Source organism: Borostomias antarcticus (genome assembly GCF_949987555.1).
Source record: "Borostomias antarcticus genome assembly, chromosome: 3".
Taxonomy (NCBI): domain Eukaryota; kingdom Metazoa; phylum Chordata; class Actinopteri; order Stomiiformes; family Stomiidae; genus Borostomias; species Borostomias antarcticus.
Window position 1 is genome coordinate 20,452,904 of NC_140236.1, and position 27,159 is coordinate 20,480,062.

Here is a 27,159-nt window from a genome sequence, read left to right on the forward strand (position 1 = left end):
GAATGACACATATTGCCATCAGTGGAGCAGTCACTGGCGCAGTTGAACGGAGCGAAGATCTTCACCAAGCTAGATGCACGCTCAGGATTCTGGCAGATCCCCTTAGCAGAAGGAAGCAAGGAACTCCCTACATTTGTTACTCCTTGTGGTCGCTTCTGTTTCAATGTTCTACCATTCGGAATCAGCTCCGGTCCAGAGCACTTTCAGAGGCGCATGTCGCAGCTCTTGGATGGACTGACAGGCATAGTATGCCATGCGGATGACATATTGGTGTGAGGAGCAGACAAGACCCAACATGATGAGAGGCTCACAGCAGTCCTCTCCAGACTTCAGGAAGCAGGTCTCACCCTAAATGAAAAGTGTGAATTTGCACAGCCAGAGGTGGTGTTTGTGGGCCACAAAGTCAGTGCAGAGGGCATAGCACCAGACCCTGAAAAGGACAGGGCAATTGTGGACATGCCCACTCCACAAAATAGCGCAGACGTGAGACGTTTCCTGGGCATGGCCACATATGTGGGTAAGTTTCTACCCCTTTTCACTGACACTACCAAACCACTACAGGATTTACTGGCAAAGGACAGTGAGTGGGTGTGGGGAGAAGTACAGCAGGCCGCGTTTAAAAATGTGAAGAGTGAGCTGGCCTCAGATAGGGTGTTGGCACAATACAGGCCGAATGCCAAGACAAGAGTGTCTGCAGACGCATCATCTTTTGGAATTGGAGCGGTTCTCACCCAAATGCAAGAGAACAAAGAGTGGCGCCCAGTAGCCTATATTTCACGTAGTCTCTCTGACACAGAACAGAGATATGCTCAGGTGGAGAAGGAGGCGCTTGCAGTAACATGGGCATGTGAAAGGCTCAGCTCATATATAGTAGGCCTTCAGTTCACCATAGAAACAGACCACAAACCGCTATTAGCTCTGTGAGGCACAAAAGCACTGGATGACCTACCCCCAAGAATCCAGCGCTTTCTGCTCAGATTACTGAGATATACATACCAAATGGTCCATGTCCCGGGAAAAGCGTTGATAACGGCAGATGCGTTGTCAAGGGCCCCCATCATGCGCACAATGACGGAGGAGGAGAGAGAGAGCTGGAGGGAGAAGTACAGGTTTTCGTGGAAGCAGTACAGCAGTGCCTGCCAGCATCTAGGGCAAAGCTGCAGCAGATCGCAGAGGAGCAGCAACAGGACTCTGTCTGCCAACGTCTCATAGAACTCTGTAAAAAAGGGTGGCCAAGAAAAGAGGAGCTGCCACAACAGCTAAAGCCCTACTGGATCTACCAGAGTGAGCTCTACTGCGCAGGAGACCTTTTAATGAAAGGTCAGAGGATTGTGATTCCAGAGACTTTGCAATCAGAAATGCTGGTCCGTGTGCACGAGGGCCACATGGGGATATCAAAGTGCAGAGCAATGGAGAGGCAGAGAGGGCTGTCAAGGCGGACAAAGCATTGTTGCTTAAGAGTGAGGATCCACACAGGGCACTGTTAGCATACAGAGTCACACCATTGCAACATGGACCGTCACCAGCCGAGCTTCTGATCGGGAGAAAGCTTCGCTCCCCACTGCCACTGGCACCGTCCCAGTTAAAACCACAGTGGCCCAAAAGAAAGGCCTTTGAGAAAAAGGACTATCAACTGAAACGCACACAGACTCTGAACTTTAATGGCAGACACCGTGCCACACAGAAGCCAGAGCTGAGGCCTGGGCAACCCGTGTGGATCTCTCCCGCAAAACAGCCAGCTACTGTGCTCAGAAAGGCTGACACTCCACGCTCCTATGTGGTCAGTGCAGGGGCAGAGGAGGTTAGAAGGAATAGGGCTCATCTACAAGCTCTCCCTGAGCCACAGCTGCCTCCACAAGAAGCGTCAACCCCACAGGAGGAGCAAGCACCAAGGGGGGAAACGGGTGCACCCATCGGAGAGGGCCTAGGAGAGACATCCCAAGACGGCAGATAAAGCCACCAGGGTGGCTCAAAGACTATGTGAAGTAAAAAGTCGGGTCTTAGTAAAAAAATAAAAATAAAAATAATAATAATAATAATAAATAAAAAATAAATAAAAGTTGTTTACCAACCTAGTGCACTTACCTGTTGGTAAGGTGAGGGAAAGAGAAAGGTTATGTGATGTTGTTGCTACATCATAGTTTTTGTATTAATATTATTAAGAATGCTTATTGAAAATGTTCTGTTTATTCCTTGGAGAAGGGGAGATGTAGTGGATGTCCCTTATGGGCATCCATAGATGTTGATACAATGTACTGGGCATGCGCTGGGAGAGTCAGTAAAAGAACAGACGTTAAACATGACCGCTGTGTCCGTGTCTGATATTTCTACAGACACCACCTATAGAATATGTGTCAGTTATGAATTCATATCATTGTGGATGCCCATTCTTTTAGCAACATTTCACTATTTATTTAATTTAGGCTACTGCACATTATTGAAAACTGATCTCTAGTGACTATATTCTGTATTTGCCTGCTGCAACATTGAGTTGACTGTTCTATCATCTTCTAGGCCTATACATCAAAATTAAGCTTAAAACCTGTAGCTTTTACCTATTATGTGTTCATTTCACCCATTTAAAAATCCCCGCCAAAATATTGGGGGAAAAAACAGACATTTGATAACATGCTATATATTGTATCGTATTGCATTAGATCAAATGTTTGAGAAGCTTCTCCTCTTGAGGTAGGCAAGTTGGTAGGAATGTTATAAGTCACTGGCCATGAGGTAGCCTAGGAGTTATTAACCCATTGAATGTTGGGTACCCTTTGTTAAGCATAGACATAATAATAATAATAATAATAATAATAAAATACAATAATATACTATAGCATGTGCATGAATAAGATAATTGAAAAGTAACACAAATTTAATTACTTTCCCCAGTAACTAGTTACTTTCTATATGCAGTAATCAGTAAAGTAACTCACTTACTTCTGAAAGAAGTAGGCTAACTACAGTAGTAACTTACTACAGTAGTTACTTTCAGTAGCTTGCCCAACACTGTTTATGCATAACATATAAATGCTGCAGACCTTTCTTATAGATAACATCTGTGGTAGAGCTCAATGTTAGTTTCACATCTATTATCTGTGGTAGAGCTCAATGTTAGTTTCACATCTATTATTGTTCCTAAGTATCTGTAGTTATCTACCACTTCAATTCCCTCCCCGTCGATAGTCATTTGTTCGTGTGTGCCAGTCCTACAATTAAAAATTATTTATTTAGTTTTCTTGGTGTTCAAATAAAGAAACCTGCATCAACTAACACACTGATCTACCCATCCAGGATAAGGGGATACGTTGAGGAGTTGACTATTGATATATTATTACAGAAATAAGTACTGAAAAACTGAAAATGATTACATTATTACTACTGTATATTACGATTGTAGTACTCTTGTTGCTCAACTATAGTATTGCTGTCGTGTTCTAACCTCAATCTGAGATGTGTGCTGGTCATAGTACTCTAGAGGGTCCTGCTCCTCGGTCTCGGCAGGAGCGGTCGACTTCAGCATCTGAGACAGTGGGCGGTTGTTCAGGTTGAGCTGCGGGAGGAACATCGTTCAAACAACACACCATTAGTACAACCTTAAGCAAACACAACGTTAAGACAATAGATTGTTGACTTTATACTCCCAGAAGGGAAACTAAATCGCCATTGCAGCCAAATACATTAAAACCCAAATAACAAGTACAGGAGGCCTACATAAACACAATATTCAACACTATATATAAAATAGCAGTCCAGATGTACTCAACGTTTGTCTGATCTGATGTGCAAAGTGCATGATTCAAAGGGCTGAATGTGCAAAGTGCATGTGCAAAGGGAAGAATGTTAAAAAGCAGATGCTTAGTCCACAAACAGTTCAATGTCAGCAGGCCTGTCAAAGGGAGATGAATTGTACAGTCAAACTACACCCATCAGTAATGACCTCCTGTATTGCTCCTATGCACACCAATGTTCAATCAGTCTGTTGCTAAAAGTGCTCTTTAGCTTGGCTGATATGCTGTGTAGGGGCTGGGAAATTGCCCAAGATTGCCAGCAGTTTTTTCAGCATTCTGACCTCCACCACCACCTGGTGACCAGCTTGGATCCAATGATAGACCCATCCTTCTTTATGAGTTTATACTGGATCCAATGATAGACCCATCCTTCTTTATGAGTTTATACTGGATCCAATGATAGACCCATTCTTCTTAATGAGTTTATACTGGATCCAATGATAGACCCATCCTTCTTTATGAGTTTATACTGGCGTCCTTTTCTTTGATGCCTGCGCCCCAGTATACCACAGCACCTTATTTGTCTTCGCCACGTTCAGCTGCAGGTGGTTTTCTTCACACCACTGCACAAAGCGCTGGACCAGCCCCCTGTCCTCCTCCTCCCGGTCGCCCTCCACACACCCCACTATGGCAGTGTCAGACACACAGCTCTGTAGGCTCCCAGTCTGCGGTCTGCTCATGGTATTCCTTCATCCATGAGGTTATGGGGGCATGCACCTGTGTGTCCTCCAGTTTATCTCTGAAACCATTTAAGATGGATGAACATAATCCGTACTGTACTGTTGGGCCTGTCCAGGGAGGAGCAGGTCATCTGCAGCAGGTATATTATTGTGTCATCCACGCCCCCATGTGGCGGATATGCAAACTGCATGGGGGCTCACTTGTGGTGATAATGAAGATAATGTCACCATAAGATTCAGAGCTGTTCACACTTCTCACAGGACATGGATTTTGACGGAAAAAAATACACATTTAGTGATCCTAAAGCTGTTGTGGTTGTTATATTAAGTTGGTTCTTTGCAACGTCAAATTTCATAATATGAAAAAAAGGAAAACAGGAAAAAAAACAATTTTGAGGATTGCAGACATCAGGACCAAACCTCCAGTGGTGGTCACATAGGTCAAAAGTCAGTGGCACAGGGGAGGGCTGAGGGGGTCTATATGCCCCTATCACTGTGGGGTGGGCTGAGGGGGTCTATATGCCCCTATCACTGTGGGGAGGGCTGAGGGGGTCTATACGCCCCTATCACTGTGGGGAGGGCTGAGGGGGTCTATACGCCCCTATCGCTGTGGGGAAGGCTGAGGGGGTCTATACACCCCTATCACTGTGGGGAGGGCTGAGGGGGTCTATACGCCCCTATCACTGTGGGGAGGGCTGAGGGGGTCTATACGCCCCTATCAGTGGTGCAGGGGAGGGCTGAGGGGGTCTATACGCCCCTATCACTGTGGCTCAGGGGAGGGCTGAGGGGGTCTATACGTCCCTATCACTGTGAGGAGGGCTGATGGGGTCTACATGCCCCTATCACTGGTGCAGGGGACGGCTGAGGGGGTCTATACGCCCCTATCACTGTGGCTCAGGGGAGGGCTGAGAGGGTCTATACGCCCCTATCACTGTGGCGCAGGGGAGGGCTATCAAATATCCCATTTGGTCTCTAACTGGATTTGTGAGTTCTAAAAGGAGAAATTGTTTCCGAAAGACCGTTTATGTGGTTTATGCGGGTTGTCCGATGATCGTAGAGTTGGTGGTTCGAATCCCGCCTCCTCCCGTCCACATGTTGAAGTGTCCTTTAGCAAGACACTGAACCCCAAATGGGGCAGTGACGGGGGGAATGTCTAGACCTACCAGTTGTTAAGGATACTCTATGCTTTGCGGCTGGAGTGTGAGAAGTCGATGGAGTTATTGACCTCTTCCCAGCGCTCTTGTCTCCTTCGGCTGAGTCTAGAAAGCAGGGCTGAGGCAAGTCTGTCTGACTCAGCTCCTGGGGAGGCCTGGAGGAAGGCACCATAGAGACTCTCACACTCCACATCCCAACACGGTTTGTAGCTATTGCAACGTCCGTGTGGGATGGATTTTTTGGCCGCTTTCACCAGTATACCGCAGAGTTCCCGGTACGCCTCGTCCACACTGTTGGTGTTAGGTGGTGGGAGGCACCTCGTGGATCTATGGGTAATGAGGCGGTAGCATTTCCAGTTAGCCTTTTGGAAGTTTCTTCGCTTCAGCGGCTCGCACGGGACGAAGTCAGAGAGTTTAGGCATGGTTATCAGTGATGGTCGATGCTGGGACCACAGGAACTTTCCTAGCAAGCGTCTATCAAGGAGCCGGTTATCAACGCCAATGCTCGCAAATGCCAAGTCAGGATTCTTCCCAGTTTTCCAGCAACCTGAGACAAAGCTGGCTGTGCCCTTGGGATCGTACAACAGTGCCAGGCTGTTGTTAGCTGCCGAAGCACAGATTTTCTCCGTCGGATGTATTAGTGCTGTACCCTCAATCCTTGTGCTGGCAATTGAAGTCGCCAGCATAGAGGCAGAGGTGAGGGAAGACTGGGAGATACACTGGTGTGATTCGCGAGGGCGGGGGCTTGTAGACGTTGACAATTTTAAAGCTGGCAACATCCACGCACAACCACTCAATCTCCGAGCTAGTCGGGGATTGGTTGACGAGAGTCCAGTTCAACCTTTGATGGACGAACGTAGCAAGGCCCTGCTTCCTGCTTAGGATAGACCCAGCTAGAGCGAAAGTTAAGCTCATCTGCTGTTACGCAGTGGGTCTCCTGGAGGAGGATGACGAGGGCCTTGGTGGTGCAGGCCAGGTGCTCGATGACATCGATTTTACTGGGGGTGAGCCCTTCGGTGTTCAGCTGCAGAATTCTGGTGTTCGGCTGCCACAGGCGGGGAGAGCGGCGGGGCCTGAGACACCAGTTTGTCTGTGATCAGTTGCTTAAAACTGCTCCTGAGGTTTTCCGACCACCCTTTTATCATGTCGTTTGATCTGATGTCTACCAAGGTTATAATAGTTAAGCTTTTTTCATTAGTTTTTATTTTTATATTGTTTTAATTTTGTTTTCAATTTCAGTTTAGTTTTAATAACTTTTTGAAGTAGGTTTGCTAGTTAAGCTCTATTTTTTTTTAAATGCTTAGTTTTAGTTCATTAGTTTCAATAAGCTTTCATTTTTTTCTCTTCTGCGCTAGCCTTGTGAGACCATCCTGATCTTTTGAGCTCACGTTGTTTCACTCCGTGTGAAACAAACCATCTGGCACACATCAGGCTACTTCTGTGCAGGGGCACAGCTAAAACGGATGGAGGATGGAGGATAGATATCATATCCACCTAAAATACCGGTATATGTGAGGTATGTATGAAAGGAAGTATGAAATGAAAAGACTAAAACTAAAGACATTGTCTAGTTGTTAGTTTTGTAAACACACAATATAGATTAAGATTTAGATTCGGTTTTTGTAAAACCTAGTTTTTATTTTTATTTCAGTTAACTAAAATGTTTCTTCACACCTAGTTTTCTTTTTTTTTGTTAGTTTTCATTAACTATCATAACATTGATGTGTACCACAACAGGCTTTGCGACTTGGGAAGTGTATTAAAATGTATTTGGCTCCAGGGAAGCATTGGCTCCCAGTGTTAGCAATGTCAACATCCATAACCATGGAGGTCCAAATTACGATGGTGTTAGGTGGGTAGTTTGGGGGCTGTGCCGCTCTCTGCAGGGCAGGTGAGGTGTTTACTCCATTGCCTTGTGCATCATCCCTGGGAAGATCGTTTGGGGAAACCCCCGGTGAATCCAACTCCAACAATGGTTGGGAACCTTTTGGTAAGGGGCGGCATGTAGCTCGGGAGGTAGAGCAATACTCTGACACAATTCCGGGAGCTGGGATCAAACCGGGGACCTTCCATACCCCAGCAGTTTGCTTAAGTGGTCTTGAGCAAGACAATGAACACCCAAATTGCTCAAGTGAAGCACAGTGGTGTAGTAGTTAGCACTGTTCCCTCACAGCAAGAAGGTCTCCCGGTCCATTCTGTGCGGAGTTTGCATGTTCTCCCCATGTTTGCAAGGGTTCCCTCCCAAAGAACCCAATATGAAAAACATGCAGAAGAACAGATGCTCTTCAGTCCTGTCCCTGACCAGGACTTGGACTGAGCACTTGGACTTGGTCCATGGCTACCACTGTCAAGGCTGCCCACTGCTCCTGGCTGCACTTGGAGGAGGATATCCTGGATGGGATAAATGGAGAGGACAAATTCCACCTATGACTGCGATGTGTGTGTTGTGTGTGCTGTATCGCCCACCACTCACATGTGTTGTGTGATCATGTGTGGCCAATAAAGACCCTCGAGGTCCAGAATTATTAGGGGCCAAGCACCGAAGGTGCGGAGCCCCTATTGTAATTGGTAGTATTATTAATCTTCTGCCATTGAAGTCAATGTCAGCCTATAGAACGGAGTGGTAACTTTTTACGAAACTTTGCACGATGGTAGAGGATCATGTGATGAGGCAATGGAGCAAGTCCCAGATCGATTGGCCAATAGGGGGCGCAATAGCAGCCGACTGAAATTACGAACTTTGAACAGGCATAGTATAGCTCATGCCCCGTTTGATGTAGTCATGAACCTTTGCAGACATATGTCTGTCCTCACAATGAACAAATTTGCCTCAAGAACCTATAACTTGCAGTTATGTCAATTATCCGCTATTTTGCATTTTTTGCAAAACGCTTTAAATCTATCTCTTCCTAGAAAGTTTCACCGATTCACATGACACTCGGTAGACAGAATCTAGGGACCAATATCTAAAGTTCCATCTTGGCACATTTTTGAAAAGTTGAATAAAACAGAAACTATGAGCCAATGAAGATTGCAGAGGGCGTGGTTTTTCACATAAAGTGGTATAATTTCTGAAGGGTTGTACGGAACACCACAAATCGTGCATTCATGTCCGCACACATAACCCGAGGCTAGCCCTGCATTATTGGCTCAATCAAACCCAATGGGGGCGCTAGAGAGCTAATTTCCCGTTAAGGCCTAACCACCAGGCCGATTTTTAGGAGCAGAAAATACCCACAATCCACCGTGTTTCATGTGACACAGTGCTTGAGTGCATCCGAGTCATGATCCGAGTGAATCAAACATAAATGATGCCATTTGCCGATAAAACAACATTTATCTTGAAATCCACATGCTGCAAACATATCCCACCCAACATAAATCTTATATTATTATTCATTTAAAACAGACGTCAATTTGCAGAGCCAAGCGGAACTGAGGAGCGTGTCAGAGCAGCCTCTGCGTGGAGGGACGCGGCAGCCAATGAAAAGGAAGTGGGAGGGGCATTGAGCTAAACTGGCTTGGGAATCGTTGCCACGCCGCTGGAAGTGCTGTCCCATTTAATTCACGGCCCTGCACCCTCTGGCCCTTCCAGCTGACGTCAGGCCTCAGGCCGCAAGTGCGAGGGGCCGCAAGGGTGGTTTGCGCACTCAGTTTGGGATTCAGCTATTGAGTCATGAGACTTTGCACACATATGTCTCTCCTCACATTGAACAAATTTGCCTCAAGAACCTATAACTTCTGGTTATGTACATTTTCAGAAATTTTGCATTTTTTGGAAAATGCTTAAAATCTATCTCCTCCTAGAAAGTTCGACCAATTCACTTCATGCTCGGTAGAAAGAATCTAGGGACCAATATCTAAAGTTTCATCCTGGCATATTTTGGAAAAGTTGAATAAAACAGAAACTATGAGCCAATGAACATTGCAGAGGGCGTGGCTTTTCACATAAAGTGGTATAATTTCTGAAGAATTGTACAGAACACCATACAACTTCATAGGCATGTACCTACATACATCCCAAGGCTAGCCCTGCGTTATTGGCCCGATCAAACCAAAGGGGGGCGCTAGAGAGCTCATTTCCGGTTTGGGCCTAACCGCGATGCCGATTTTTCCGAATCTTGGTACAGTGGTACCAGGGCATGCCTAATGGTCACTGGAGAAAGATGAAACGAATTGGCCACAGGGTGGCACTATAACAAGCCAAAATGTTTAAAAGTGGCTAAAATTAAATCGAATACTGTTGCACATGAATTGGCTAGATGGGGATCCTGCTGCTTGTATGCGTAGGTGATGGTCCTTCATGACATCATGAAGGATGCTCCTTCATCAATGAAAACAAAAATTAAAACGTCAAAATAAGGCAGTAAAAGTAAAATACTTTTCGAACTAAAATGAACGAACGCCAAGTTATCACCCAGAAGTAAAACACGAATCAGGAGTCAGATTTAAGGTAGCCACAACTCTGTGAAAAACAGGATACTGCACTCTTTGTATTCCCATCTTATTTGCCAGGGACCTCACATTGCCCATAATGACTGGAGGGATACAGGGTCCTTTTCTTGGCCTTCGGCTTAACACCGTCCCTATATCCTTGTTTTCTCCTCCTTAACACCGGCCCTATATCCTTGTTTTCTCCTCCTTAACACCGTCCCTATATCCCTGTTATCTCCTCCTTAACACCGGCCCTATATCCCTGTTATCTCCTCCTTAACACCGGCCCTATATCCTTGTTTTCTCTTCCTTAACACCGGCCCTATATCCCTGTTATCTCCTCCTTAACACCGGCGCTATATCCTTGTTATCTCCTCCTTAACACCGTCCCTATATCCTTGTTATCTCCTCCTTAACACCGGCCCTATATCCTTGTTTTCTCCTCCTTAACACCGGCCCTATATCCCTGTTATCTCCTCCTTAACACCGGCGCTATATCCTTGTTATCTCCTCCTTAACACCGTCCCTATATCCTTGTCATCTCCTCCTTAACACCGTCCCTATATCCTTGTTTTCTCCTCCTTAACAACGGCCCTATATCCCTGTTATCTCCTCCTTAACACCGGCCCTATATCCCTGTTATCTCCTCCTTAACACCGGCCCTATATCCTTGTTTTCTCCTCCTTAACACCGGCCCTATATCCTTGTTTTCTCCTCCTAAGCTCCTCCGGAACGGAGGGTTTATCTCCAGCCGCTGTAGGGCGATCAGCTGATCGTGTGTGTGTAGACAATGATGGCGGGGTTATAGGCACAACTTCCATTCATTATAAGTGGTCCGAGGGCAAAGAAGAGCAGTAGAAAGTATCCAAACCATTGTAAAAGGTGTTTAAACATGACGAATGCTAAACATGACAATAAAAACACAATAAAAACGATAAAATGTCTAAAACACAGAGCTGCAACAACAAGCTGCCACTAGTACGGCGCCACCATCAACCTTCAGACAACACAATTAGAACATCCAGACAAAAGAGCTGCACACCAGTGGTGTTTTTCACAGAGAGGGACAGATACATAGAGCAGCTGACCATAGAGGATATTCCCTCTTCTCCGCCGTCCTTGGTTCTCTTAGGAGGCTTCAGCAGGTTCAGCAGAATCTTGTTGTGTCTGGTCAGCTGGTACACAAACACACATACACACATACCTGTAAGCATATTCCCAGGAGACCAGGAAAGAGTACATTTTCTAGAATGACCAGGGAGCAGCTGTTACCTGAAGTGCCAGGATGTAGATGTTGTGTCCGACCTCCAGGGGGGAGACCTCACCATCCTCACACTCACGCTCCTGCTCGTATGCCTTCTTAATCACTTCCACCTAGAATTCATTGACACTTAACTCATACACATTAATAATACTATCAACTATACATTTTAATAGAAGAGTAGAGAGAATAATAGCTGTTTATTGGAGATTAAAGCCAAGGGATGGAGGACAGATAGAAAATGGAAAGAAGGTTAAGAGAGAGATATGAAGAGAGAGGGATGAGAAAGTTAGGGTGCGTAGCTCTGACCAGTTCCCGGGGTCGAAGGTTAATCAGGATCCTCTCTGCATTCTCGCTGTCATGGCGACTCTCCATCAGAGCCAATAGCAGTTTGGAGGCATTGTCCTGGAAACCAGGTGAGAGAGGAGTGTAAACACTACCAGTAATCAGCAGTCACATGAGCATAGAGCTGAGCCTGGGGCTACAGGAGGAGTAGTAACCGGTTATGATGGTCAAATCTATAGTACTGTATACGTGTGGGAGTAGAGTTCATAGTGTGTTCTGTTTATAGTAGTGAACCTTGAGCTGTAGCACCATCTCCATGCGGTAGCGACACAGAGGGCTGATGTCATTCAGGATCAGAGCTGTGATGATGTCGATACCGTTGGACTCGTGGGTCACAATGCACGTCTGCAAGGTAGGTAGATGGATAGGCTTCATCACATTATAGAACATCCCTTGGATGAAACTTGGAAGTACAGTGGGTCTGCCAGTACTCTGTGATCGTCTATCTGACCTGGTTCTCATGGCAAGGCCCCTGGCAGTACTCTGTCAGTGTCTCCAGGGTCTGGTTGATGAGGTCGACGTTGCCCTCATTGATGTAGAGTCCCAGCAGGCCCAGCCCACCTGTGGTGCTGCCACACATGATGTCCAGGAACTGCAGCGTCTCACACACCAGGTTGTAGTTGGTCTTGTTGTTCTGGCAGCGCAGGAAGTTCTGAAGCACACAGAGGAAGGAGAGACGGCAGAGCCAGAGGTTTAAAATACAACAGGGGGAGAACACAGACTGACAAACATTGTCCTACCGTGTGTATATGTAAATACCAGTGTATGTGTTTGTACCTGCAGGTCAAGGTTGTGGTTCTCACAGAGCAGCTGTAGGAAGCGTAGGATGGGCTTCATGATGATAATGGCGGGCCCCATCTCCATCTCTACCTCCGTCTGCTCTGGGGCCAGGGCCGGGGCTGTTACCGGGGCGATGGATGGGCCGAGCGCCAGGAGAGGGTGGCTCTCTGTAGGCAGCACCAGGGGGCCATACCACAGGCTTGAGAATCACAGAATCATCATGCTGCTGTCTCATCCCTAACCATGACATCACTATCCATGACCACAGCCTCAGGTCACCTCTCCCTCATGTCTGGTTCAGACCGGATGTGAAATGCAGCCAGGTTCCTTTTGGCGCCCATGTTAACCAATTTGACTGTTCAGAACAGCCGTGTCGTGGAGTTCTGCGGCTGGCTTGCGCACTGCAACGATTTCGCTGTCAGGTCTATTTTTCCCACAAGCTGCTGTTGTGATTTATTTTGATTTAGCTCCCCTGCATTTTAATCATTTCATAATATTGTAATCATAATCATCATATGGTATTAATTGTCTTACATAGCCACAACATTAAATGCTGTAACAGATATCTGCTCAAAGAGTAGTACCAGATGAAACCATTAATAAACTGCTCAACAGCAATATCAGATGCAACCAATAGATGTAGCCATAGGGAACTGATCTGTTGAAAATGGAGTTCTCCTACTTAGGTCAGCAGTTTAAGGTTGCTGAGGCTAGCAGTTTTATGGCAGCTGGAATAGTGTACGCTCTCCCTGACCGCTTAGATATCCCGATTTCTTCCTGTTAAGTTCCCAATGTTCTCCTCTTTTCCTCCCTGATCTGCCAAAAGATTGAATTAATTAATGATTGTCCATGTACCGAGTCGGCATATTAGACACCATTGGATTTGTGCCAAAGTAGGGATGATGTTTGGAAAGTGGGATGTGGTCAAGAAAGAGGGGGATGGTGGCAGACTATTTAAGGGGTAACACAAAGACAAGGGTGTTGTCTCTTCCCCGGGAAGCACCGGCTTTACTGCTATTTTGTTTCTGAAGAAGCAATAAAGTCATCGCATTGGACTCCTGGTGCCTCACCTTTTCTTTTTGGACTTGAAACTTTGAAACTAGTCTGAACTTAGATTTATTTCTTGAAAATTGACTTAAGACATAGTAAATTATTTTACTCAACACTGCGAGCAAATGTGTGTAAATAAAGTGCAGAGGAGCAGAATCTTGGTGACCAGCGCAGAGAAATGCACTTCTGGTGTGAAGCAGAACAGTAGGTCAGCAGAACAGTAGGTCAGCAGAACAGTAGGTCAGCAACTGCTCGCGTGAGAATTGACACTTTGCGGCGTTTCTGCATCCAATCTGAACCCGGTGTTACTCACTAACGTTGCCCACTCCCCATCTCCAGCTCCTTCCCTGCCCCTCTTTGCAACTATCCACCCTCTATCCCTCACCCACCTTCCTCACCGGACTCACCCCCCCAAGCCCCTTCTCTGCCCCCTCCCTCCTTCCTCACCTGTCTCTCCCCCCCCCTCCTTGGCCTGGTTGCTCATCTCTTCCACGTTGACCGACACGGTGGCCTTGATGTCCTGCTGGGCTTCCTGCATGCGACCGTGAAGCACCTTGAAGAACTTCTCACACTTGTTGTCCCCCATCATCAACTTGTAGAAGGAGTTCTGGAAGAGAAAGAGACAGAGAGCAGGTCAGTCTATGCGTGAACAGTATAGATGTGTTCAGGGGTTCAGCGTTTCCCTGTGTGTGTGTTTAGGTATACCTGAATCTCAGTGTTCCCCCCCTCCAGAAGGCAGATGGCCAGCTGGATGCTCTCCTGGAAGATCTTATCATTCTTGGTGTTCATCACCAGGTCAGTGAACAGCCTGCTCCCTCCCTCTCTGTCCAGACGACACTGCACTGCTGCTATTGCCACCCAGTCCCTCTCCTGCTCCACTCCTACACGTGCACACACACACACACACACACACACACACACACACACACACACACACACACACACACACACACACACACACACACACACATACACACACACACACACAAAGACCACCAAACACTTAATAACTGCTGTATAAACCATAATCCCATGTGTATTGTTTGAGGCCTGCAGGAGGTGTACCTCCAGCACCTAGCTCTGCCAGGTCAGTCTTGGAATTATTCTTCTTGGTAGGGAACAGGTAATTTTGCAGCAGCACCTTCCTCAATGCTATACCCTGGGGGAGAGACAGGCACACGCAGGGTTAACACACCAGTCAAGAAGCCAGCCAGCCAGCTGCCATCTCTTGTCCTCACCTTTTCGTCAAAGTCCAGGGTTCTGATGAGCATCTCCTGCAGGGTTCTGAGGACTTTAATACACAGTTTCTCATCTGAATCCATCAGAGTGTTGGTGTGCTGGATCAACCTGAGGGAGCAAACATGGTGCAGGATTGGTCTAGGGGAACAAGGTGTCTGTTCATGAAATGATTATTCGTGAGCTACGTGATTTTCGGCGTAATAGCACAGAACAACTCAAAAATACCAAAAACAGGCTAGTGCAAGCTGAGGGACGAATCGAAAGTGAGTCAAGACTTTACTCTACCGAAGGTTATGATCGAATGCTGAAACTACAAACTCAGTCAGAGGCTAGGATAACGGATCAGGAAGGCCGCTCCAGACGGGAAAACATCAGAATCTACGGGGTTAAGGAGGGAGCTGAGGGGAACCCTGCCGACATGATTCTCTTCATGGAGAGAATTCTGAGGGAAAACCTGGGAGTGGAATGTTCAACCGTCCTCCAGATAGAAAGAGAGGAATGTTCAACCCTCATCCAGATAGAAAGAGAGGAATGTTCAACCCGCATCCAGATAGAAAGAGAGGAATGTTCAACCCTCATCCAGATAGAAAGAGAGGAATGTTCAACCCTCATCCAGATAGAAAGAGAGGAATGTTCAACCCGCATCCAGATAGAAAGAGAGGAATGTTCAACCCTCATCCAGATAGAAAGAGAGGAATGTCCAACCGTCCTCCAGATAGAAAGAGAGGAATGTTCAACCCTCATCCAGATAGAAAGAGAGGAATGTTCAACCCTCATCCAGATAGAAAGAGAGGAATGTTCAACCCTCATCCAGATAGAAAGAGAGGAATGTTCAACCCTCATCCAGATAGAAAGAGAGAAATGTTCAACCGTCCTCCAGATAGAAAGAGAGGAATGTTCAACCCTCATCCAGATAGAAAGAGAGGAATGTTCAACCCTCATCCAGATAGAAAGAGAGGAATGTTCAACCCTCATCCAGATAGAAAGAGAGGAATGTTCAACCCTCATCCAGATAGAAAGAGAGAAATGTTCAACCGTCCTCCAGATAGAAAGAGAGGAATGTTCAACCGTCCTCCAGATAGAAAGAGTCATCTAGATTGAAAGAGCGCATCGAGCGCTCGCCCCACGCGGAGGACGCTCCGCCGAGATCTGGGGAAGTTTCTCAGCTATAGAATGAAGGAGGACATCCTGAGGCTGGCGAAGGGCTTCCTATTGAAAGACACGACAGTCAACACTGACCACGACTACGCCATCAAGTTTCACACCCCGCCATTCCCTGACAAACTTCAAGTATTCTACCCAGATGAGACCAGACTGTATGACATGGCAGAAGAAGCGATGAAGTACATGGTGGAGAGGGGGATTCCAGTAGGAATTATCAAGATGCTGACAGAGCAAATCCGCAAGCTCACCTGGCGAACCATCGACAGGGGAAGAGGAGGAGAATGCATGAAAGCAGAACCCAGCTACAGTAGCATCTACCTCAGCTTTTTTAAATCACACTGCTTTACTTTTGCAGCAAAAAATATCATATCTATTTGGATGTTCTTGTGTGCTGTATTGTAATGTTATGGCATTCTGGCTCGTTCTATCATAATCAGTCCACGGAGTTGTGTATTGTTTGCAAGCTTTAGTAGGTGTAAAATATAATGGAGGAGGACCTCCAGACCCACATATTTACATCACTCCCTCCCACTAAATAGTTCCCACGACCCACAAAGTTTCATGTTGTTCGGTCCGTTAAGAAGTTTTGCACATTTATGTGAAAACCTCAATCTTCATTAGCTCATAGTGGCTCTGTTTTTTAACCTTTCAAACTTTTACAGAGATGGAACTTAATAGTCACTAGATCGTGTTTACCAAGTTCCATGCAGATTGGTAGATTAGCAGATTGAGGAGATAGATTGTAAGCATTTTTTCTTATCAAATCCAATATGGTGGAAAATGACAGAGCTGAACTCTTCTTGATCTAAGAATTCCAACAGCACCTCACTGTTGAAAATCGGACATCATCGTTGGTGATGCTTAAGTGTTCGAGGTGTGTGTTTAAGTGTTCGAGGTGTGGTCATCAAACTGGTTATGGGAATGGCCTAATCAGTGAGCCACATTTCATCCATCCACCCATCCATCCATCCATCCATCCATCCATCCATCCACCCAATCATCCATTCATCCACCCATCCATCCACGTATCCATCCATCCATCCATCCATCCATCCACCCACTCATCCATCCATCCATCCATCCATCCATCCATCCCTTGCTCCTCCCTCCACCTACTTGGAGATGAAGCCTCCTGATTCACAGCGGTGCCTGGTGTCAGTCCCCTCCAGGAAGAGGAGCTCTGGCTGGTGCAGCACGTCCACCAGAACCGACAGTTCTGCATTCACCAGCGGCTTCACACGCTCCTCCAGTGTGTTTATGATGTCCTACACACATTGGAACACCAGGACAATGTTACAACAACCAGGAAACCAGGACAGCGTGGCAGCAACAAAGCAGCATCACAATAGTGTTTTATCACAGAGACAAACAGCACAGAGTTGGGAGTGATAGAAGGGTAGATAGCGGGGTAGATGGCTGGGGTACTGTGATAGAAGGGTAGATAGCGGGGTAGATGGCTGGGGTACTGTGATAGAAGGGTAGATAGCGGGATAGATGGCTGGGGTACTGTGATAGAAGGGTAGATAGCGGGGTAGATGACTGGGGTACTGTGATAGAAAGGTAGATAGCGGGGTAGATGGCTGGGGTACTGTGATAGAAGGGTAGATAGCGGGGTAGATGGCTGGGGTACTGTGATAGAAGGGTAGATAGCGGGGTAGATGGCTGGGGTACTGTGATAGAAGGGTAGATAGCGGGGTAGATGGCTGGGGTACTGTGAGAGAAGGGTAGATAGCGGGGTAGATGGCTGGGGTACTGTGATAGAAGGGTAGATAGCGGGGTAGATGGCTGGGGTACTGTGGATAGTTGGGATTATGGGCTGGGGTAAATGGCTGGGTAGACAGCTGAGGTAGATAGTTTGGGTAAAATGCTGATAGGTAGAAGTGTGTAAAGACGCCCACCTGTAGTTTCTCAATGATGTTCTTATAGTCCCAGGGGCTGTTGGGCGCGGCGGCGCGAGAGCGAGAGGAGCTCTTGTAGTTGGGGTTGGAGCGGGACAGTGAGCTCAGAGCACTGCCGCTCAACAAACTGCTGATCTGGGTCTCCAAGTCCAGGGGCTGTGGAATGGAGCGGCTTTTCGCTACACACACACACACACACACACACACACACACACACACACACACACACACACACACACACACACACACACACACAGTGATTATTGATGCACCTTTGTGTGTAGAACAGCAGGGGGCTGCAGGCAGAGCTCCAGTACCTGTCTTGGCCAGGGTGCGTATGCAGGTCTCCACCAGGGGGCGGTGCTGCTGCTGCAGCCAAGGACAGTCCAGCAGGCGCACACTGGACTGGAGCAGCTGGGTCACAATGGTGTGGTGGGTCTGGAGACAGAGTCAACAGTTACGCTACTTCAAAGTCAGGGTTGACTATTTTGTTCTGTTCTACTACACTGTATTCTAGTGCACACTACATCAGTTTTTGGCAAACTATATAGTAGCCTATGGAAGTACGCGGTTTGGAACACAGCCATAGTCCTACTGGAAACGCGACATCACCATTATAGTTATTGCTGCGCTTGCGGTGTACGTGACTTTCTGGTTACGGAGAGTTGGAGGGATTTGCTGTGAGTTGCTTTGCTAAAAGTTTGTTGTTTTAATTCAGTTTTCACCATATCTTTTGTCATTGCTTTTTAGATATTGGGGGTTTCCATCTATTATTTTAACATGGTAATTATTTTATTATATTTTGACTACATGGACCCAGCCTGTGGTCAGGCAAGAGAAATCTCTGCCTTGAAACTTGACCTCACCAACGCAGTGAGCAGAACCAGCAACAACTGACATGGGGGACACCATGCAGCCAGGAGAAAGCGCGCCAGGGACAGGAGATGACATCATCATGCAGCCAGGAGAAAGCGCGCCAGGGACAGGAGATGACATCACCATGCAGCCAGGAGAAAGCGCGCCAGGGACAGGAGATGACATCGTCACGCAGTCTGCCCAAGCCGCACCCCCAAGCCCCCCCCCCTCTCCCCAGCCTCCTGCCTCTGCCCCTCCATTTGGCCGGCTCCTTCTCGCCCGCTCCTCCCCCCTGACTCCACCACCTTCACCATTATTATTGGCAGCTCTATAGTCAGGGACATTTATATCCCTCCCTCATCTGGAGGCTCCTAACATTAACGGAGCTGACCAGAGATGTGTTTGAAATGGTTCACTCACTCCCTATTCCCTATGTAGTGCTACCATGGATGTATTAAGTGCTACTCATAGGGAACTACATAGGGAATGATTTAACAGTTTTGGGACACTACATGGAATGTCATTGCGTAGGATATTCATGATGCAAACAAGCAGACACGCCGATCACTGATGGCAGCAGGTTGAAATATCAGGTAGTATTCAGGTTCCATGTTTAGTTGAATGATAAATCCCATATAAATGTTTGGAATTCTAAGGATGTGCAAGTGTGATTTTGTCAACTTTAGTGCTGTCTGCTAATAGCAGGCTGTGAAGCTGCACAATAAGACCGTGATAGCAAGTTAGCTCACGACAGCAGCTTCCATAATATTAACGGTTGCTGTCGGTGGCTAAAAAGCAGATAGCTAACTTTACAACGATGATTCCTGTAGCTATTTTGATTTTGATGCTATTAGTTCAACTTCTGTTTCTCGGGCAGGAACGGAGACGAACTCGCATTAGCAGCAAAGCAGCTACAGGAATGATCTTAACATTAGCTAACTGCTTTAGCCACTGATAGCTACCGTCTTCTTCACTTCTCCTTTGGTAAAACATGACACCGTTGTATTGTGGAGGGCTTAGGCAGAAGCAGGAAGAGAAACCCGTCATGGGACCTTAAATCAGAAAAAATATGGAATGGTAGTGAATGGCGTGAGAAGCTATTGTAAGCTAGACTGCAACGTAAACAACCACCATTCACGTGACACAGGGGACAGACGTCAGCTAGCAGACGAGAATATATATATATATATATATATATATATATATATATATATATATATATATATATATATATATTCAAGATCATTCAAATAACAAAATATTGTGTATGTTTTTTTAATTTATAATTTAACAATAGAGGGTGCAACAGAACACAATTTTAGGAAAAGTCATTGACAGGCGGACTTCAATGTTTTATTAAAATATAGTTATGTGCAAATGAAAACCCACAATCGTCCAATGGACGTCTTTGGCGGTTCTAGTGTTAAGACCTTACCCCGATTTTGGAAATCAGATAAAGGCGTTCACAAGACCATGGATCCACAAGTCGATCAAGTTTATTTTTTCTTTGTATCATGCTGAAGCCATAAAGCCTACTGCGCTCAGACTTGGCATTAGCTGGTGCCTCGTCTTCAAATTTACTTCCGGGGTTTACGAGAAGCCTACCAGTTGAATGCATTCCTGAAACAAAACGCAAAACCCCCACGTTTACCACATCTTTACTAACAAATATATTTACAATACTGTTATTTTTCGCATTTGACCTAACAGCCACCACGTCTTGACCCGACGTCAGTTACAGAGATAGATAGGCTACTGTAGGCCTAGATATAGGTGTTCGTAATAATTAAATTACATCCGGATGGAGAAAACATGTGTTTGAGAACAAGGTAATAATAACAATTAAATGTTATTTGTATAGCACCTTTCATACAGATAAATTCAGCTCAAAGTGCTTTACAACAGAGCATTTAAATTAAAGAATGTGAAATTTAATGATGCTTCATTCGTAGACTATAGGAGAAAAACACTGAGCCCAGCCTGCTAAATCTACTCAAAGACGCCACCTGGCGGTGGTGCATCACTAAAACGAATTAACACCCATCTGAAATCCCACGAGATTTCCAACGGGATTTCCCTGCCAAATACCGCGAAGGTGAAATGCTGCAGCATGTGACATTTCTAACTTCCCACATCTGTACCTGTTAATGTCTTAATTTATTTTCCTTCAAATGCCAGAAGCCAAAGCATGCTGCCAACACCATACAGTTTCCTGCTAATCCCTTTCCTTTATCCCTTTTGGTTTTCAGTTAGGTCTGTGATGCCGTCGCCCAAGAAAACGGCTCCAGCACCATTGACTCCATGTACCCCTCTACCGAATCGGTGCTGCTCTGCAGATGCTGGTATGGAACTACTTCATGTTTCATGCAGGGATATATTTTGAGTTTCATTTAGTTTTATGTCAATGTACTTATAGCCACATCTGTGTTTATCTAGATTTCCAGAGGTCTGTACATCAGCAGTTCTCAGACTTGCGGGAGCAACTCCGTGAGCTTGCACAGAGTGTGAGGGAACTGGCCCAGAGCATGCGGCCTGGGGAGTCTGGAGCCCAGGGAGAAGTGCTGGATGTACTGGACCCTGCCCAAACGGAGGAAGACCTGCAGGTCTTTGAGGCCAGGTTGAAGGACCGGGAACATCAGAGGAAGATGGTGAGTGTCTGCAGGGCAGAACTTTGTCTTATTTTTGCAGGGAAGGGTACAGTAAATGACTGTCTTTGTTTTGCAGACACAATACCTAGGTGCCATTGGTGGCAGAGACTTGGCGGACACAGTCCGGCGGGTGCTGTCAGCTGTTGCCACACATGCAGTGTGGAGCGCCTACAGTGTGCACGGGAAGAAGGGGAAGAAGCCACTGAAGAGTGACACTCTTCAATGTTCTAACACGTAAGAAATGGTTCATATTTTTAATATTTTTTTAATACATCGTCTTTGTTCCATGACCGATGTGAATTGAAACCATTACCTTTCTTGATAACTTAAAGGTGCAGTTATGGTCTCCATGCCGAAGGCTACAATGGCGGAGGTGGCCGCCCAGCTGCAGGAGACATTAAAACATGCCCCTGCTAAATGCAGAAGGGTAAGTGATGTCTTTTTTTTTTGGTTTCTCCTACCCAGTGACACTGCATGGTTCCAAAGATTGTGTACCACTTTTTTGTGCATGTATGTGCGTTGTGTATTTACGGCCATTTCATTGTCTTTAGGTATCTGCAGAAGTCCGCCTGAGCACAGCCCATCCAAGAACAGTCCATCTGAGCACTCCCCAGCATTCTGATGAGGAAGACTTCCCTTCCTAGCTGTCCCCCAGCCCATCTGACGCCCACCCGCAGCCCATCTGAGCACAGCCCCCCGCCCCCCCCCCCAGCCTATCTGAGCACAGCCTGTAATTTTTTTTGTAAATAACTTATTTTGTAAATAACTGTTTTTTTTTAATCCTTTTTGTTTTTAAAACTTGTTTATCATGTTGCAGGCCAGACATTGTGTGTACTTTTTTAATAAAATAAATTGTTCTTAACTGTTAATGGTGTTGTGTCATAACTTTTGTACTATAATTTTGCTTGCTGATTGCTGATGATATGATTTCGCCAACTTCTTTGACAAGAAAGTTAACGATATCAGATCCTCTTTCCCCCCTCCCCCGGTCAACGCTCCATGCACGAAACTCACCCCCCCATCCCCACCCTCTCTCCACTCCCTGCTCCCCCCCTCCTCTCCACGCCCCACCTTATCCCACTTTTCTCCCCTCTCCCCCAACGAGGCCCTCAACCTTGTAACATCTAACTGCCCCACCACGTGCTCCCTAGACCCTGTTCCCTCGACTCTCCTTCAGTCTGTTGCACCCGAACTCCTTCCCTTCCTAACCCACCTCATCAATGCATCTCTTGTTTCAGGATGTTTTCCCTCTGCTTTCAAGACTGCCAGAGTCACCCCCCTCCTAAAGAAACCATCTCTCGACCCCTCTGATGTCAAAAACTACAGACCGGTTTCCCTTCTATCCTTTCTATCCAAAACACTTGAACGTGCTATCTTTAACCAACGGTTCAAGGCTGGCCACTCGACAGAGACCGCCCTCCTTGCAGTAACAGAGTCACTCCATGCCGCTAGAGCGAACTCTCTCTCCTCTGTCCTGATACTCCTAGACCTGTCAGCAGCATTTGATACGGTAGACCACCAGATCCTCCTCTCCACCCTCGAGGAGAAAGGCATCGATGGCTCTGCACACTCCCTGTTTGCATCCTACCTGACGGGCCGCTCCTACCAGGTGACATGGAGAGGGTCGACGTCGGAACCGCGTAGTCTGACTACGGGGGTTCCACAAGGGTCTGTCCTGGGTCCTCTCCTGTTTTCCCTCTACACTACATCTCTGGGCTCTGTCATTCGCTCGCATGGCTTCTCCTATCACTGCTATGCCGATGACACCCAACTGGTTCTGTCATTCCCCCCTTCTGATACAGAAGTGGAGACACGCATAGCTGGGTGCTTGGCTGACATTTCGGAGTGGATGACGACACATCACCTCAAGCTCAATCTGGACAAGACTGAGCTGCTGTTCCTCCCGGGGAAGGGCTGTCCGCACCGGGACCTGGCCATCACCATTGAAGACACAGTGGTGACCCCGACTCGGACTGCGAGGAATCTGGGTGTGACCCTGGATGACCAACTGTCATTTTCCTCACATGTCACATCCGTCACACGTTCCTGCAGATTCATGCTCTACAACATCAGGAGGATTCGCCCTTTCCTCACTAATGAAACGGCGCAGGTACTTATCCAGGCCCTGGTCATCTCCCGCCTGGACTACTGCAACTCCCTCCTCGCGGGGGCACCGGCGTCAGCCATTAAACCTCTAGAACTTGTCCAGAAAGCTGCTGCTCGCCTGGTGTTCAACCACCCCAAATTCTCCCACACAACTTCCCTCCTCCGTTCCCTACACTGGCTCCCTGTAGCGGCTCGCATCCAGTTTAAAACTCTGGCGCTAACCTACAGGGCAATGAAAGGAACAGCCCCCTCCTACCTCCAGGCCATGGTCAAACCCTACATCCCCTCCCGACCACTACGCTCTGCTACCTCAGGGCGACTGGTTGCCCCGTCACTCCGAGGCTCCTGCGGTCGATCGACACGGTCACGGCTCTTCTCTGTCCTGGCCCCGCAGTGGTGGAATGAGCTGCCCACTGATGTCAGGACAGCAGAGTCGCTGCCCATCTTTCGTCGCAGGCTCAAAACTCATCTCTTCAAGAAGTACTACAACAATCCTCCCACCTAAGCACTCATTATATTGCACTGTACTTTAGATTGTGATTCTTGCACTTTGCCTTCAGCACTAGATTATGCTCTTAGTCACTTGTTTGTTTTAGAAAGAAGATGCACTTGTGAGTTCTGGCAAGTAGTAGTACATTGGCTCTTCCTACGTTAAATGCAATTATTGTTAGTCGCTTTGGATAAAAGCGTCTGCTAAATGACTGTAATGTAATGTAAATGTAATGCTGCATTGACTATGACAATAATAGGGTCTTTGCACAAGCTCCACTACTTCCTGACACTCTACAGGCATATTTCTTTCCTGTCCTATACTAGTGGATGGAAGTGATTGATCAGGCTGCACACCGGATTCATCGCAATTGCTATCCAATAGTATAGGACGGTAAAGAAATATGCCTGTAGAGTTTCAGGAAGTAGTGGAGCTTGTGCAAAGAGCTGATTTGTTTTGTAATGCAAATTATAAATGTAGCCAACGGAAGTGTAGACCACGTTGCAGCAACGTAACAAAGTAATATATAAAAGTGTATACAACGTTGCAGCCATATACATCGAAATCATCACGGAAATCACAACGTTGTGTGCACATTGCAGGCACGTTGCAGACACGTTGGACCTGCACGTTGCAGCAACTTGTGTGCAGATACCGCGTTTGCGTTGCATGCACGTTAACTTGACGTTGAGTGGACCATACAAAAGTCTAAATTGCACGTTTCTGCAACATTGCTGCAACCTGATTGTGTTAGTAGGGTATCCACGTGTGTGGCTTGCTGTGGATTCTCACTGATTGTGTGTCTAGTGCTCATCACGTGTGCATTTGTGCTGTTCATTCCTCCTTTGTATTATCACTTGATGTGCAGTGTTTGTGTGCTGTGTTAAGATACGATCTGAAGTCTGGTTTTTAGCTGCTCTGTCTAGCCTACTTGCACCATTGTTAACAGGGGCGCATGGCCTCCTTTCTGCCCTTATTTTAAAGACAACTAATAGAGAAAAATAATTTAAATTTGATATTTTTCTAACTTGTGTGGTTTACAGTTGGTTACTGAAGCCCCATTCCAGACTATTGGTGTTTTACCTATTTTGTCATCCATTTCAAGTGCAGGATTTGTCCTGGTTTAAGTGGAGGACGTTCTGTGACATCCACACATTTATGTCAGCAATACATTCTCACAAACGGTCAACTGAGCTGTAATCGAGGAGTGTAGATATATGTATCGAATAAGGGTTGGGGTTGGGACAGGATCTGACCTATAAGGCAAGGGATTAAGGTTGGAGTGAAAGGATGAACATGTGGAGGTTTGGGGTATAGTCCCATAAAGTCATCCCCACCGGGTCTTGAATCCCGATCTCCCGGGTGAGAGTCCAATGCTCTGACCACTACTCTACTTGTGCAGTGGAGATCGGCGGGTTGATTTTGGTGTGCTGGGACTACTGCCTCTTGTGGTGCCAACAGAGAGATGCAGGCCAACATTGTTGGGAGTAAGGGAGGGAGGGAGTGATAACCCGACCAACGCTATACTACTGTAGGTGCGATGGCTTCCAGCTTCCGTGCTGGAATCTGATCTTAGCTTTGAGGCCCATGTAAAGAATGTGACAAGGACCTTATTTTACATTTATACACAAACATTGACAAGGTCAAACCTTTCCTCTCCCAAACTGATACTGAAAGACTTACACACGCTTTTATTACTAGCAGGTTAGATTATGGTAACGCTCTCCTGTCTGGCCTACCAAAAAAAAAGCCATCGATCATGGCGCCCCGGGACAAAGTCCAAGTGCTCAGTCCAGGTCTTGATCAGGGAGGTGGGCGCCATGAACGATGGCTGCCCACTAGTCTGGGGCCTGTCTCGTTCGCAGTTGTTTCGCCGGTCTAGAGCGGAAGCGCGATGACGCATTTCCCGGTTTTTACTGTAGGCTGCACATGGTGAAGTTTCGAGTAGATAACATTCGCGATGGCATTACCAGGCATAACACCGACGAAAATTGTAAAAGAAGATGCGAGGAGAACTACCGGTTAAGGAAAAATAAAGCAAGCAGAAGTAGGAGGTGGGCTATAGCCGGAAGAAGGGGCGGGTTTAAGGCATTAAAGTAAATAGACACCAGGCTCTTCTCCCTGAGGAGAGACTGGTGACGCGAGGCTACTGCCCACTGCTCCTTGCTGCCCTTGGACGAGGACGGCGCGGGATGGGAGGAATGCAGGGAATCATTTCCACCGGTGGCCCGCCGGAGTTGCGCGCGTGTGTGTGTGTGTGTGTGTGTGTGCGTGCCATGTCGCCTCTCACGATATGTAATGTGTGATCACTTTGTGGCAGAATTTAGAGCACCCCTTGTGTCCTGTAATTTTTTTTTCTAGCCTAGATTCTCTATAGAGATGTCTCCAGTTATTACATTTTTTTAATAAATTTAAAAAATAGTTATTATCTGGGGGCGGAATGCTATGTGTAGAGCAAGGTTATTATAGTTAACGAAAACTAACTAAAAAACGAAAACTAGGTGTGAAAAACATTTTAGTTAACTGAAATAAAAATAAAAACTAGGCTTTACAAAAAAACGATAACTAACTAAAACTGTATTGTGTTTTTACAAAACTAACTAAAATAAACTAAAATTGTAGAGAAAATGTCCTTAGTTTTAGTCTTTTTCATTCCATACATAAGCCTAGTATTTTGGGTGGATATGAAATCTATCCTCCATTATTTCTTTAGCTGTGCCCCTGCGCAGAGTTAATCTGACGTTCGCCAGCTGGTTTGTTTTGCACAGTGTGAAACAACATGAGTTTACAAGATCAGGATGGTCTCACGAGGCTAGCGCAGAAAAAAACAAACTAAAACTAATACTGAAACTAATAAATACTAAACTAAAACTAAGCATTATCAAAAAATAAAAACTAAACTAAACTAGCAAATCTGCTTTAAAAACTAATTAAAACTAAACTGAAATTGAACACAAAAAGTTAAAACGATATAAAAATAAAAACTAATGAAAAAAGCAAAACTATTATAACCCTGGTGTAGAGCCTATGTTGGTGTGTGTGTGAGTGTTTGTGCTCTTTTCAGATTGTTGAAAGCTCTTCGGGGAAGGGTGGGGGTTGCGAGTCTCTGCCAGCATTATTTTGGGAGACGTGGGCTGAAAGGTTTGAGAACAACTACTCTAGTGTACCTGTAGTGAGGTGCTGTTCTCAGAGAAGGGCGAGCTGAACAACTGCTCTAGTGTACCTGTAGTGAGGTGCTGTTCTCAGAGAAGGGCGAGCTGAACAACT

General features: G+C 46.3%; 1 protein-coding gene across 1 annotated transcript in view; it reads right to left on the reverse strand.

Annotated features, from left to right (window-relative positions):
- Window positions 1-27,159, reverse strand: part of itpr3 (inositol 1,4,5-trisphosphate receptor, type 3) — a gene marked incomplete at both ends in the record, with an annotated part of 214,717 nt that overhangs the window by 68,544 nt on the left and 119,014 nt on the right. Inside the window, 14 exons of the mRNA XM_084436422.1 lie at window positions 3,440-3,550; window positions 11,145-11,231; window positions 11,329-11,430; window positions 11,627-11,722; window positions 11,897-12,007; window positions 12,114-12,314; window positions 12,440-12,636; window positions 13,940-14,099; window positions 14,198-14,373; window positions 14,558-14,651; window positions 14,731-14,839; window positions 17,012-17,160; window positions 17,794-17,972; window positions 18,111-18,231. Of these exons, the coding sequence (XP_084292548.1) occupies window positions 3,440-3,550; window positions 11,145-11,231; window positions 11,329-11,430; window positions 11,627-11,722; window positions 11,897-12,007; window positions 12,114-12,314; window positions 12,440-12,636; window positions 13,940-14,099; window positions 14,198-14,373; window positions 14,558-14,651; window positions 14,731-14,839; window positions 17,012-17,160; window positions 17,794-17,972; window positions 18,111-18,231 (1,893 nt within the window). The remainder of the gene's footprint in view (window positions 1-3,439; window positions 3,551-11,144; window positions 11,232-11,328; window positions 11,431-11,626; window positions 11,723-11,896; window positions 12,008-12,113; window positions 12,315-12,439; window positions 12,637-13,939; window positions 14,100-14,197; window positions 14,374-14,557; window positions 14,652-14,730; window positions 14,840-17,011; window positions 17,161-17,793; window positions 17,973-18,110; window positions 18,232-27,159) is intronic.